This window comes from Podarcis raffonei, chromosome 1 (assembly GCF_027172205.1).
Source record: "Podarcis raffonei isolate rPodRaf1 chromosome 1, rPodRaf1.pri, whole genome shotgun sequence".
In the NCBI taxonomy this organism is placed as follows: Eukaryota; Metazoa; Chordata; class Lepidosauria; order Squamata; family Lacertidae; genus Podarcis; species Podarcis raffonei.
The window spans coordinates 84,831,089-84,846,466 of record NC_070602.1 but is presented as its reverse complement, the minus strand read 5'-3'; the positions used below and the strand labels follow the sequence as shown (position 1 = coordinate 84,846,466).

At 47.6% G+C, this 15,378-nt stretch overlaps 1 protein-coding gene across 1 annotated transcript; it reads left to right on the top strand.

The window, feature by feature from the left end:
• Positions 1-104: 104 nt before the first annotated feature.
• On the top strand, positions 105-13,175 carry DES (desmin). The gene is made up of 9 exons (XM_053401038.1): positions 105-757; positions 5,064-5,124; positions 6,463-6,558; positions 6,794-6,955; positions 7,107-7,232; positions 8,022-8,242; positions 9,025-9,068; positions 11,032-11,114; positions 11,808-13,175. The coding sequence occupies exons 1-9, from the start codon at positions 207-209 to the stop codon at positions 11,847-11,849; spliced, it is 1,386 nt and encodes a 461-aa protein (XP_053257013.1). The 5' UTR covers positions 105-206; the 3' UTR covers positions 11,850-13,175.
• Positions 13,176-15,378: the final 2,203 nt, after the last annotated feature.

The window sequence follows — 15,378 nt, the reverse complement described above, 5'->3', positions numbered from 1 at the left end:
CAAGAGATTTCTCACTGACAAGAGGAATCCACAGCTGTTCCAAAATGGGAGCTGGAGGAGGGCAAGGGGGAAACGGGGAGGGAACAGTGGGATGATGTCAACACTCAGGGATACAAATAGCCAGAGCTCAGATCCCCGTCCCGACTCTGACTTGCTCACCCAGAGCAGCTGTTCTCTCTCTGCCTCCGTCCTGTCCAGCCGCCACCATGAGCCAATCCTACTCCTCCAGCCAGAGACTCTCTTCATACCGCCGCACCTTTGGTGCTGGCTCAGCCTCACCTTCCTTCCCGCGCGCCTCCTTCGGTAGCAAGGGCTCTTCTTCCAGCTCCGTCTCCTCTCGGGTCTACCAAGTGTCCCGCAGCGCCGCACCACCCAGCCTGTCCAGCTTCCGAGCCAGCTACTCGGCCCCACTGCGCTCAGCCTACCAGGGGGCCGGCGAGCTCCTCGACTTCTCCCTGGCCGATGCCATGAACCAGGAGTTCCTGCAGACACGCACCAACGAGAAGGTGGAGCTGCAGGAGCTCAACGACCGCTTCGCCAACTACATTGAGAAAGTGCGTTACCTGGAGCAGCAGAATGCGCTCATGGTGGCCGAAGTCAACCGGCTCAAGGGCAAGGAACCCACAAGGGTGGCCGAGATCTACGAAGAGGAGCTGCGGGAGCTGAGGCGCCAGGTGGAGATGCTGACCAACCAGAGAGCACGTGTTGATGTGGAGAGGGACAATCTGCTGGATGACCTCCAGAAGCTGAAGCAGAGGTGAGATTAAGGTGCCAGCAGCCCTTGCTGCCATGGGCTGGTTGCTAAGCTCATCCCCTCCCCATGCTTGCTTGAGTAGCTGGGGCTTTTTACTTGTCCTGAGCAAGAGACCTTCCTTGACCAGAAGCAGAGTGAACAGGGCAAGGCAGGGCATATTCACTTTGCGGTTGTCATCATCTCCCATCCCTGGCCTTTCAAAAAGAAAAACAGAGGCTCGGCTACCTTTTGCCACCCTTGACCAGGGCCTTGGCCGGTGAGAGTGCCTTGCCTATGCACTGGGCATCCTTCACCCTGATGCTGTCCTTTTCTCCATACTACCCTACTCTGGCCCAAACTGCCATGAACACTCACCCCAGTCCTTGCCCAAGACTCCAATCCCTTTCATGGAAGGTATCTAGGTGTTCTCCTTCTTTGTAGAAAGTTTATCTTAAAGGCCTTGACACCCGAGGGCTTCTAGATAACTGATGCCCCAGGACTGTGCTCTGTCTCAGACAAGTGGGTCATTTTCCTAAGGCACAGCAAAACCAAGCATCTCTTCCCCATATAGGCTCCAAGCCCCCATGCCAAGTTGCTTATTCTTAGAACAGGGTTTAGGGTGTGTCCAGTGATGGTCCAGACTTCTCTGCCGCACTAGCCCTGCCTCTCACTTTTAAGCTTCTTTTAAATCTTTATAAACACAAGAAGCCCAGATGGTTTGGTAAAACGTAGACATTTGTTGTAAAGAGGCACAATCAGGTTTAAGTGCAACTATTTCTGTCTAAGATGAAAGGGTCTTCAGAAATTTTTACACTCATTTAGAGAGTTATATATTTTAAAGACACAGTGTGCTGATGAGACTGTGCCATCTGTTCCCAAGCCAAGAAACCCCACCACTGCTTTTATTGAGCTAAGGGGACTAAATTGTGTTCGTTAAACACTTGTTTTGATTTGGAAGATGTGGATAACTGAACACATGTATGCCTGTACCAGATGCACACACATGCAGGTAGTGTTTAATGCTTCAGTATTAGACACTGAGGTTTGTTCTCTCATGAGAATAAATCTTGCGTAAATTCCCAACCAAAAGTGACTGTTATGCCCTCACTATTTGAGATGAAAACCATTTGACACTTGGCCTGCAAATAGCTGTTTACACTTCTTATCAGATCACCTCTTGTCCTCTCTTTTGATAAGCTGAAGAGACTGAGCACCTTACTCCTAAGCTTATCTCTCATTCCTAAGGTCACTCTTAAGCCTTTTCTCTGTCTGTTGCAAACTGTCCATTTACATCCCAGCTCCAGACAGGATCTACCAATCACAGGCCTATAAAATGGCCATAATAGTAGCCTACCTCAAATGATTGGTGTAAAGACTAATTGAGATAAGAAAACATTGCAACCTTTACCCTGGTCCTTAGGAATAGGGTAGGCTTTAAAAATAACCAACTCCAAGCTACGTGCCCCAAACATGTGCACAGATATTTGTGGGATGGTCATAAGATCTTGTTTCCAGATTTTGCTCTCGTCCTTCAATTATTATGCTGAAGTGCTGCAGCAGGTACAGTGGTGAGGATGCTAACTTACCCAGCACATCAATTGTCTAAGCCAGGGATGGAAAACCTGTAGCCCCCCAAATGAGTTTTTTCTTTCATAGAATTGTAGAGTTGGAAGGTACCACAAGGGTCATCTAGTCCAACCCCCTGCAAGACAGGGATCTTTTGCCCCACATGGGGCTTGAACCCACAACCCTGAGGTTAAGAGTCTCATGTTGTACACCCTGAGCTATATGGGCTGTTGGACTCCAGTTTCTCAGTCAGTATGGCCCATGATAAGGAGTGATGGGAGAATTTTAACAACATCCAGAGGACCACAGGTCTTCATCCGGTGCCAAAGCTGATTTATTTCCTTCTCAGCAATCTCTCTCCTAGCTCTTCGGTGGCAAAGCATTACTAGTTATTGGGAAGGACACCGTTCCCTGCAGCTCATCCTATTTATTCGGCCTAGTTCCCATCCGTACCAGCCCCCAATACCAAGGGTTGGCTATGCAAGTACAGGAGCAGCTGCCCCTGGTGGGACTTCCACCTTTTTCTCCTGAGGGAAGCTCCATGCCAGCATTCACCAACACCTTTCAGATGTTTGGACTACAATTCTCATCTGCCCCAGGGAGGGTAGTCATGCTGGCTGTGCCTAATAGGAGTTGTAGTTCAAAAATTCTGGTGAAGGATGCACTGTTTTAATTCAAGACCTCTGGTGAAGGTTGCACTATATCTTTAGCAGCTACATAGGACACAAGAAATGCAGCTGTTTCGGTGGAGAGATGCAATCACTGAGAAAGCCAGACTTGCTGAGTTTCTGCCTGCCATGCCGGTTTTACACTGTTGCAACCACAAACCATAAATTCCAGGTCAGGGCAAGAAGAAGCCTATAGATCACTAGGTACAGGACTTCTGAGCATGAGACACAATGAAGAAGAATAAAGTCAACTTCAGGCCTGCAAGTGAGTCACAAGCAGCACCAAACAGTGAAACAAGGACTCCTTCAACACTGCCCCCCCCCCATTAAAGCAGCCTTCTAGGTAGCAATGGATTCTGGGTAATAATTCAGGGCCTGAATTATTAATAATTCTGGGTAAAACTGGGTAATAATTCAGGGCCTGAAGTTTAAGCAGCCTCTTAGAAATGTAGGCCCTTGAGGGGGAAGCATCTTAGTGTCTTCCTTTCATGAAGGATGAGGCCTAGTCCCCCGAAACCATGGCCAGCTTGAGGGAATCGGACACTCTAGATTTTCTCCTCCTGATTTAGCTCCCTTATGACAGACAGGGCACAACTGGGCACAGCCGGAAACAGGGAATGCTGAGCCATCAAAGCTGGGCAAGTTGACAGGAAATCCTGGCATTTTAGAAGGATAAAGAAAGGAGAAATCATGATAGAGAGTCCCAGGGAGCAAAGACCTCTCCCAGGCCACACAGGGGGAAGTCTGCATGACAAAGCTATGCCCGCTGAACTGCCCTCTTTTGCGCAACTTTGAAAGTTGCAAGAGCCCTGCTCGTTTTGGTGCCCCAGTTGTGGTCACATCCACACATATTTAGAGCACACATACCACTTTTAACAGTCATGGCTTCCCCCAAGGAATCCTGGGAACTGTAGTCTGTGAAGGGTGCTGGGAACTGCACCTCTGTGAGGAGGTCTCTTAACAACTTTCAGCACCCTTAGCAAACTACAGTTGGGGGAAGTCAGACCTGCTAAAGTATATGAGAGTGCTTTAAATATATGTTGCAGGTGTGGCCCGCGATGGAGCACTTTTGCAGTGAACTGTGAACTCCATGGCCCTTTGTAACCACAGGGAAGAAGCTGGTCCCTCTGCTTGAGGGTTAAATGCTCTAACAGAGCACCCACTCTAGTTGGAAGTATAGTAAATCAGCCACATTAGGATAGTACTACACAAACAAGAGTACTACTTACCAAGAGTACTACACAAACACTGATGCTGTAGTAGTCTTAGGTAGCTTTTTCCAGTCTGGTCCTGGATGTCAGAAGCTTAGAACAGTCTGGGGCCAGGGCCTTGCAGCCGCCACTATAGAGTATGTGGGGGCTTAGTGTGTGGAGTTCAATAGTAAAGGGGTCAGTATTTGCCAGAAAGTGGATCCCAGTGCTGTCTGTGATCAGAGTTTCAGATGCCCACAGTCGGCCCTTAGTGTCCAAATCCCCCCTAGGTGATGTCACGCATCTTCCATGTCAAAACGCCTGGAAGACCATCCCTGGCATTCTGGCACCTCAATGGCATTCCACCTGTCCCCATATCTTTATAGCTCGTGCCATGCCTTTGCCATTTCCCAGTACCCCAGGCTGGGGGTCCACATTATTCCCTGGAATCCCAGGCTGGAGACCCCTCCCCTCTCAGCACTTGTTCCATGATTCTTCTTTGTAGTCTGTCCTGTCCCATGCTCCAGGCCCGCCTCTGTGCAGCCAAGCACTGCTACCCTAAAAGGGAAGGGGGAGTGAGCATTATCCACGAGTGAGCTCATGCCTTTTGTGCCTGGGCCTTTGACTATAACAGGCAATGAGAGGACATGTTCCAGCTCCTATCCCTGCCTGGCTCCCAGCCAGATCCCACTCCACCCGCTGGAATGCAAGAGAATAGCTCATTCCAGACGCACACATTACTCCTGCTGCTTGGATGGAGTCACAGGTCACGGGCTCTGGGGGAGCCACACACAGGCTTTAGCCCCCTGGGATGTGTGTGTGCAATGCAGTGTTATATATCCAGGCCTTGGAGGGCCTGGTTCATCTGTCAGTCTGACACCCCTCCTTTCTGCCTCACTCTCCCAGGCTGCAGGAGGAGATTCATCTCAAGGAAGAAGCGGAGAACAACTTGGCTGCTTTCCGAGCTGTAAGTCCAGATCTTACCTGGGTTGCCTCTGGTGTGGTCAGTTGGGGTGGGTAAGTGGGTGTGAATGAGAAAAATGCTCATGAAATAACAGGGCGAGTCTTGCTCCGTCAAAAGTCAATGGTCCCACTGTCTGACAGAGGCTGTTTGGGCACCATATTCCAAAGAGCAAAGTTTTCCTTGTAGGAGCATTCACAAGGTCTGGGAAGAATGTATTGTTTCTCTCGCCCCTTCTGCTCAGCTTCTTCCTAAAGTTTAGTGCCACCATTAAATTAATGTAGTGCCCTCTACTGTTTTACATTCTCTCTCTCTCTCTCTCTCTCTCTCTCTCTCTCTCTCTCTCACACACACACACACACACACACACACACACTGTGTAGTGCAACATCAGTTAACAATCCAATATGTATAACCTTTGGGCATGAAGTTTCGTTCTGGACTGATATTTTCAGTCACTCTGGGGTACCTATAGCAAAATGGGTGTTGAGGGGCTCCCTCATTGGTATAGATCATCAGATTAAGGGAGGAATAATAATAATAATAATAATAATAATAATAATAATAATAATAATGAAGAAGAAGAAGAAGAATGTATCAGCTCCCTTTAAGTGGTGTTCAGCAGGGTCAGGCATGAGTGCCAGAAAATGAGTGTCCTGCTCCTAGTTCAGGGATCGTGGATTGGCCCCGAGGGACAGCTCGTCCCACACATTTCCTAAACTTACTTATTGGCTAAATTCCCAGATGATGTTAGTTAGCGATTGGAGGGGCAGCTTCATGGTCTTTTCATAAGCAAATAGTTAAACATAAGCATCATTTCTCCTTAACATATTTGTGCCACAGTAACAGTGAAAAATGACCATGAAACTGGGAAAGTATCACTGAGAGGAAGGAACTCCAAGTGCTTGAATAAAGATTTATTTCAAGCTCAACACATTTTGGAATAATCCTTTTGGAGATTTGCACTCCTGATCAAGTACATAAACCACTTTAATAACTTGTATTGGGGAAAAACATCCAAAATGACACCTACACAAATTACTAGAACCAGTAGCCTTTGCAGTTGGGTGTTACTTCTATGCAGGCACCTGACTGCACAGGCAACTAGTTCTAGTTTATAAAAAAGATGCTTTTTGGAAGAGTTACTATGGTGGTTTGATGCACTTCATCAGATTCAGAATGTGCCTCCAAATAAGCATTATTCCAAAACATGTTAGGCCTGAAATAAATGTTTCTTAAAGGACCTGGAGTTCCTTCCCCTCCACCTCATCCCCTAAAATAGTGGCCAGCCTCTACTGCATTTATTACCCTTGAAACCAAGTCTCCTTTTTTCTGCCATCACAGGATGTTGATGCAGCCACTCTGGCCCGCATTGACTTGGAGAGACGTATTGAGTCACTGCAGGAAGAAATTGCATTCCTCAAAAAGGTGCACGAAGAGGTAAGTGTGTACCTTTGTAAGTGCCCTTGCAGCTCCTTCCTTAAAATGATGGCTGCCATAAGGGGAGTGGCAGATGGAAAGAGGGGGAGTCATTGAAGGGGATGGTGACTAAGTAGGAGTGGATAGGGATGTGGGTGGAACATGGGGTTGTATGGGAACATTACTATGCTATAAGACTTTCAGTCTAGCCCTACTTGCACTGGTCCTGATCTTCTGCTGCCATTGGTTCCTCCAGGAAATCAGAGAACTGCAATCACAGCTACAAGAGCAGCAAGTCCAGGTGGAGATGGATGTGTCCAAGCCAGACCTGACAGCAGCACTGCGTGATATCCGTGCCCAGTATGAGACCATTGCTGCAAAGAATATCTCTGAAGCTGAGGAATGGTACAAGTCCAAGGTATGGGACACCCACTCTCCTAGGAAACAAGTTGCATTGGCAGTGGGGTCAGGGGAGCTTTGTGCGGGCTGTTGCTTATGGTATGGTAAAGGTTTCTTTCTTATATTAATCTGCACACACACCTTATCTTATCCCTTCTCTCTGCATACAGGTGTCTGACCTGACCCAGGCGGCAAATAAGAACAATGATGCCCTGCGCCAAGCCAAGCAGGAGATGATGGAATATCGGCACCAGATACAGTCATACACCTGTGAGATTGACGCGCTCAAGGGCACGGTGAGGTGTCATGCCAAGTTGGTGGCAGTCAGATCACATATTCAAGTATTTCCCATTGAGCAACATTTGCCCCCACGTCAAATGATGTTAATCACTCTTTACTAATGTCACTAATTAGTGATAGTGAGGCGTAAGAGATCTGTGCAAGACACAAAAAGGACTCTTGATTTTACCAGGCCGCATTTCTGTGTTGATGGCTGATGTGATTGCCATTCGCAGCCCTTTTGAGAGGGCCTGTAGCTCAGTGATCAAACACATATTATGCACAACTGCGGTCCCAGCTTCAATCTCGGGCATCTTCAGCTAAAGGATCTCATGTGGAAGGACTAGTAAACACCTCTGGATGAGATACTAAAGTCCCTGCCAGTCAAAATAGAGATTGGGGTAGCCAATATGGAGCCCTCCAGATGTTGGAATCTACCTCCCATGTCCAATGGGATATGTCATCCCACAAAATCTGGAGGGTCTGTTTTGCACTTCCTTGAAATTCAGCATACTGGAGGTGGAACAGAGTTGTTCTTTTCTGGGCTTTTGTGGAAGCTCTGGCTTCTTGAGTCCTGCCTCCTTTCTTGATTGCCAGTCCTGTCCTCCCACTCTGCAATTTCCCCTCATTCATCAAGTTTAGTTCTTGCTCCTCTAAAATGCTGTAACCCATCCTCATCCTGCTGCCATGATTTTCATCGGATAACTGTAGCTAGAGAACAAAGAATCTGAGACGTGACTATTGTTCTCCTACGCAGACACATACAGAGGTTCTGAAGTGCTTATTTCCCCATTTTATGCTTCCAGAACGACTCCTTGATGAGACAGATGAGGGAGATGGAGGAACGTTTTGCTGGCGAGGCCGGCACTTATCAGGACACCATCCAGAGGCTTGAAGAGGAGATCCGACACTTGAAGGATGAGATGGCAAGGCACCTGCGCGAGTACCAGGACCTGCTCAATGTCAAGATGGCCCTTGATGTTGAGATTGCCACTTACCGCAAGCTGCTGGAGGGTGAAGAAAGCAGGTGAGTGCTCCCCCCCACCTGCAATTTTTCAGGCCTGGGACATGCATTTGAGCACTGTCTGACAGTTTAATCCCAGATATATTTGCTCTGAGGAACTGCAAGCAGCAGATTTTGAGCAGCTGACCCTGTGGTCCTAGTGTGGTGGTGAGGCAAAGGCCCATTATATTCCTTGTGTTTCCTAGCAGCAAAGAGGTACTGTAGTTGGGAAGAAAATTTGCTCTTCTATGGTGACATGATTTAATGCTCATCCAGACTTCTACTTGTCCCACCACGTCCCCTGGGAAAACTTGATCTTTACTGTTGAATCAAAGCAAACGTCAGTTGGGTTTTCCTCTGATTCAATGCCAAAGACAGGTATTCCTGGAGAAAGCTGTGGGGCAAACAGAAAACCATTCGGACCCGTGTTTTCTAGGCATAGGGCAAGTGGACATGTGGACAAGCCATAAGCTAACCTTCAGCTGTGAAAGAAAGAGGCTAGCTAGTATCTCAAAGGTCAAATTGCACCTTGTTTCCCCCCCTTTTGCTAAATATGTTGGTGTACTGATGACCATGTTTTAGAATGAAGCTGGATGATGTGAGAAGGAGCAGGTTTAGAAACCATGACAAGAGAACTGGAAACGATCTTCTAGTAAATGAGCAAAAGGCACACAATCTGTTCAACTTCATAAAGAGAAGTGGAAGGTGGAGCATAGTGATTGTTGGTTCAGGGCTGTTAGACCAAAGGGAGTCTGAGTAGGAAGAAGTCCGTGGCTGAACTGACTCTCCTCTCCTTTTCTGTGTAGAATTTCACTGCCCATTCAGACTTTTTCTGCAATCAACTTCCGAGGTAAGTTAAATAATCCCTGTGTGCATTATGCATTTGGTAAAAGAAAGAGGGGGATGGGGAATGTTAATATGTTCACTTAAAAAGAAAAAAAGAGAGGAGCAGCAGTTGAAGAATCAGTCCCAATTTAGGGAGCATCAAATGGTGGTGAGTTACATGCTAAATATCCCTGCTAGCACCAGCATATGCAAGGGAATGGAGCCATTTGGAGGGCAAAGTGGGGAGGGAGGGGTGTTTTTCTGTTTAAAATTGTGCCTCTCCCAACATACCCCCCCCCAAGTTCCAGACATGCATTTGCAAGGGTAAATGTGGCTGTACCCAGCAGATGGACTGAAAGTAGTACCTTGGTTAAGGCTAGGCGTTAAGTTTCAGCGGAAGAGAAGGAGGTGGAGGAAGGATGAAGCATTTCCTTCCACCCTCCACTTCTGGATTTCAAATATACCTCCAAAACGGATTTGCCCTACAGCTGAAAATCCTACAACTAACACTTGGGTTATGTTACATGCATTTGTACACAACAAGTAGTTCCACCTGGAGATGTTCTGACTGCCTCCTGAGCTGAACTGACCCCATCTCTCCCTCCGAGCGTGTCCTTCTGACGCATTTGTTCTGCACTGATGCCAGCTGAGATGACCACTGCTTTTCAAATAATATATCAAAGCAACAACAACTCCCCATGTATAAAACTAAATTATAAAGGCTGAAATTCAATGCAATACAATATTTACTCAATACCATGACACGTTATTTTAGCTGTGTAACAAACTGTTGCAAGTCCATCACATATCATCATCCAGTTCTGTTGGATTCTGTTGGAAGACTTCTGCTTTTCACCCAAATGCATGTTCCCTTAGAAGATTATTCAATCAATAATAGGTTATTCAAACAGTTCATTTGGCAAAAGTTCAAAGTCAAATCAGTATCATTGTTGTTTCCAATTCCAATTCCAATTCTGACTCCGACCTTGGCTTGGAGCTGCTGCTGCAGCTGAGCCAGCAAGCTGGGTTTGGAGATGGCTTGCTTTGCCACAAGTGTGTAGTGTTATATTTGGTTGGGAAGGGAAAGAGGAGGTGCACAATGTGGGGGTGACGTACGTTCATGCCAGATTTTTGGACAGTCATGCAGTCCCAGACTTCTGGAGAGGACATCCTTGGGGAAGACTGTGCTAGAGCAATGCCAAAGGTGGTCTGTGGTTAAATGAATAAATGCACTGTGTGCCAAGGTGGCAAAAGAGTGTTTGCATCAGTGCGTGTGCATCCTTAAGATGAAGCTGGGAGAGAACAGGGAAGGAAAGGGACTCCTTTTTGTTCTGCAGTTTCCAAAATGTGACCATCTTCTAAGTTAATATACAGTGGTACCTTTGTTCTCGAACTTAATCCGTTCTGGGAGTCTGTTCGACTCCTGAAACCATTCAAAACCCAAGGTGCAGCTTCCAATTGGCTGCAAGAGCTTCCTGCACTCAAGCGGAAGCTATGTCAGACATTCAGCTTCCAAAAAACATTCGCAAACCGGAACACTTACTTCCGGGATTGCAGCATTCAGGAGTCAATTTGTTTGGCAACCAAGCCGTTCGGGAACCCAGGTTTGACTGTACGGGATGAGTGAAAACAAAGGCAGGGTTAAATGGGGGAACATGCACACATTCACAGCTGAATGTGCCTATGCCTACAGAGACATGTGCCCATGTGGACCGGAGGAAGGTGTGCCTCTCTTAGTGACTTTTGAAACCACAGTGGGAGATGGAACATGTAGAAAGTTGAGCTGGTCTAGGGATGGAAGCTGATACTACCGCCAGGAAGAGGAGGCTTGTGCAAGGACTGGCATGTTATGAAAGAGGGAAAGGTGTTCTAGGAAGAAGAGGCTCTCAGCCACAGCCTGACGCTTTTTATTGACCGTGCTCTATCTTGATACACCAACCCGAGCACAACCACCACCAGCTGATACCTCTTTTCTCTCCTATGTACAGAGACCAGCCCAGAGCAGCGAGGCTCTGAGGTCCACACCAAAAAAACAGTGACCATCAAAACCATTGAGACACGCGATGGGGAGGTGAGTGGGCAGACCTGGAAAAGCCAGGGAGGTAGAATGGGGGAGACATGCAAACCAATGGTCAAAATGGGCTTGCGTTCTGGTTCTCTCTTCCTCCTCCCTCTGGAATTGGGACAGCTGAAGTGAAATCTGCTGAGGGTGCAATATAGGGTAGGGATGGAGAACATATGGCCCTCCATAGGATGTTGGACTCCCAATACCCATTAGTGCCCTCAGCCAGCATGGCCTGTTCTTAGGAATGCTGCTGCAGTTCAGCAACATATAGCCATTCCCAACATAGGGAGATATGGGAGTTAGCAGGGACATACCTCTAGCTAGCTTTCTCTTTCCCCAGGAGCTATGGATGCCTAGGCATGCAGGGAGAGGGAGGTCTGTATGCCAAGGACTCGGTGGGGGTGGGGGGAGCGGGCTCAGGACCTAACTGATTATAAGAAACATGTGAGGTAGCCAGGCTTTTCCTTTGGGCAGATCCACACCATACATTTAAGGCACACCGAGTGCACATTTAAAGTGCACGACTTCCCCTAAAGAATCCTGGGAACTGTAGTTTAAGGATGCAGGGAATTGCAACCCTGTTAGGGGAATACTACAGTTCTCAGGATTCCTTGGGGGAAGTCACGTTGAATGTGCTTTAAAGATATGATGTGCATCAGGACTGAATCCCTCTCTCTTTCTTTCTCTTCCTTTGTCTAGGTGGTGAGCGAAGCCCTCCAGCAGCAACACGAAATGCTGTAGATCTTTTCGTCCCCAGAGAGGCAACTGGCCCATCTCAAAACCCTCTCCCCTACCGCGTGCAAAGGCCCGGGGTTGCTAGCTCCCACGCAGTCTCCCATTCACCCATTCTGTGACGGCACCACTTGGAAAACCTCACACACCCAGCCGCACACATACACATGTGTGTGTGTGTGTGTGCGCGCGCATGGCTCTCCCTGCACCCCGTTTCCCAACGCCTCTCTCTTTCTGCTCCCCTTCTGTTTTTCCTGTCCCAGAAGCTGCAGGTGGATGTGGTTAAGAAGACTGAAAGAGAGGGGCAGCTGTGTGTGTGTGTGTGTGTGTGTGTGTGTGTGTGTGTGTGTGCATCAATGCATATGTTCCTGTGCCCTTCCTGTGTTGGGGGTGGGGAGGCTTCTTGCTACAATAGGGTCTGAAGCTCCGGCCGCCGCCTGCAGTGTCGATCTCTCACCCACACACCATGCAGCCACTGACTCCCCAGCCTAGACCACAGCCATGTGTGAAGCTTCACCCCCAGTCTGAGTGCCGCCACAGGCCCCCTGTCCCCTCAAGGCCCGTCTGCTGCAGCGGAAATGTGCCTGGTCTGCAGGCTATGAGGGGACAGGGGAAGGAGGCAGGGGAAGCTGGCACAGCCTAGAGGACGGAGATGAGCCAATTGCCCAGCCTTGCCTCCGAGACCAAAGCCACAGTGCGCCTCTCCTCACCCCACCTCCTGCAGTGGAGCAGGACTCCTTGCCTGGAGGGTTGTGGGGAGGGGCTTGTTATCTCTAGCTTCAGTGAATGCGAGTCCCTCCAAGGAAGCAGCTCTCCTGATATTCTTAGCTTGCAGTTTTGGCTTCAGACAAGCGCTTACCCTCCCACCCATGCTGGGATTTCCTGCCACGGCAGCGGGCAGAAGGTTGGGAGGGTTGGGCCCCCTTAAAGGAGGAAATGAGTGGGACTGCTTAGGGTAAATGAACCCACACCTGCTGCAAAGCAAAGCTCCTAGACTTGGGGTGTGAGCTATGGGAAACACCAAGGAGGGAAGAACAGCACGGACAGGTGCCAGCTAGAGGCATCCCTGTCTTGAGTGTTATCCCCATCCTAGATCCCAATCTCTCTTGTAGGGGCTGCTGCATACAAGGGGCCATTTACAGGATCTGGAGAAGATAAGAGAAGGAACTGGCAGGTGATGGATTTGGGGGGAGAGAGAGTGAGAGTGTGAAAAAAATGGTGGGTGTGTGAGTGAAAGAGGAGGGAGGAGATGGAGAGATGCTGTGTGTCCCTGACCCTCCCACCCCAGCACGCCCCTGGCTCTGCCAAGTGATTAATAAACTATGGAGCACAAAATTGGTGGTCTGTGTCTTTTCCCACCCCGTTGCATGCCTTTGGCTGGGCAAGTTTTTCCCCATGTGATCACACACAATTCTTTATCAATAATGATGATAAAAGCCTTGTCGGGTCAATGTTCAATCAAAACTGGGCTTCTGTGCCTTCGAGAGCTGTGTGACACACAATGGCTTGATCGAACCATCTCCTCCGTTGGGAGTGCTACAGAGATGGGAGAAGCAGCACCCAGCTAGACTTCTCTCTGCCATGCAGCTGTTACAAGCACATGAATGTGCCTCAAAGTCAGACAGGAGCAACCGTACATGAACCTACACTCTGTACTGCAGCCCAAGGTCTCCTGGTTATCCCCATGCCCAGGAAGAAAGGGGTCCATCCGCCCATGAGCCCACAATACTGGCCTACTTTACAGCAGGGATGGGGAGCCTGTGGTCCTCCAGGTGTTGTTGGACTCCAGCTCCCATCAGCCCCAGCCAGCAGGGCCAATGGTTAGGGGAGATGGGAGTTGTAGTCCCGGAACCTAGGGAGGGCCACAGTCTCCCTGTCCTTGCTTTACAAGGCTGTTGGAAGGATTGCTGCTAAGATAATGCATGGGAAGCACTTCCATTCTTCAAAGTGCTATGCAAATCTTAAGGACTATTATTTATAACTTCAGGTTTGAGGGTGCTTCATGGCATTCCTGAAATGGGCTCTCCTGTGTGACAAAAGGAATACTTGGAATACTTCTGTGCATAAGAGATTAATCTAGACGTAACCCTTCCCCTCCCGAGTAATCTATTTGCTGATTTTAAAATATGAATGCAGCCCAAGCAGTGGGAGATTTGACTTCTATCTGCAAACAAAAGAAAAGTGGGCTTCACCAAAAGCAGGGAAAACGCAACAGGCAAAGCCAATGGATGCAGTTACAATGTAATGAATAATAATTCCCAGGCTGCTTTGAACATCTTTGTAAGACATATGTATTGACAACCATATAATTAAAAAAACAACCTTCCAGCATTAATCATCAACAATAAAAGCACCAAATACTTATCATACTGTAGTATCGCTACATTCCTGTAACAAACATGTTCGTTTCTGAAATTGGTCTTGCAATCAACAAGTTACCCTTTCACGACTAACACATATACATCTGTGACAGAAGGCTGTCTCTGCACAGAAATTGCCTTCCTAAGTATTTAGGCAGTACAAAAATTCATTTTGACAGTTGAAATATTATCAGTTGCCACTCTGAGAATATTAATAACATGTAATGTTTGTTGATGCATAATATAGTTGCAAAAACTAATGTGACTTTACTTTTAGTGACACTTCTGGAAATTCAAGAGCAAACTATAAGCTTGTCCACTGGCCTGTTGCAGGCCAATGATTCACAGAAGGCGGCCGTCACTGACCATGAGCTGAAAATACTCAACAAGTATATGTACATGTATGTGTTTATGCATATATATATATGGGCCAGAAGAGCCACAGTTTTAAAATCAATAGACCACCTGGATTTTGAATCAATAAGAGTCCTTGTATCCATAACTCTCATGTCTTGGATCAACATTAATTTGATTATATGAAATACTACAGATGTTGGGATGCTGCATGGGCTGATCAGATAATGTTTAATAATCTCTCATATTCTTTATTAAAATGGGTGTATCTTTTGATGAAGCTTTCTTCCCTCCACTTAATATTGTCCGCTATGTACATGAACTAATATATGTACTGACGGCTATGTTGTCTTCTGGATCGCTTGCCAGATACTTTATAAGCACAAAACGTCCACTTTGTACCCAAGAATTCTACATCTCCCCTCCCAGTCCAATGTTGTACCCAAAGATGTACCACCGGCAATTGTCGGGTGAATTACACAACCGCATTGGTACCCAAAGAAGAATTCTGAGTTCACACACTTGATATTTGCCTTCCCTGCTCTCTTTTGTTCTCTTGAGTATGCCAGCTTTCCATGAATGAACTGCCCCACGCTCTGGGGATTTTCACTAGCACCCGTTAAGATGGCAATGGCTCTCTAGGGGTTCAGGCAAGGAGTTTTCCCCAGCCCTACTTGAGATGGGTAGAGTTTGAGCCAGGGATGCAAAGCAGAAGATCCACCGCTGAGCGATGACCCTTCTCCATACACCAATGGGCTTTGTCTGCAATGAGAGAAGTGCTGGGGAAATGCACCAGAAGTATGGAATGATACTGCTTTGGTGCA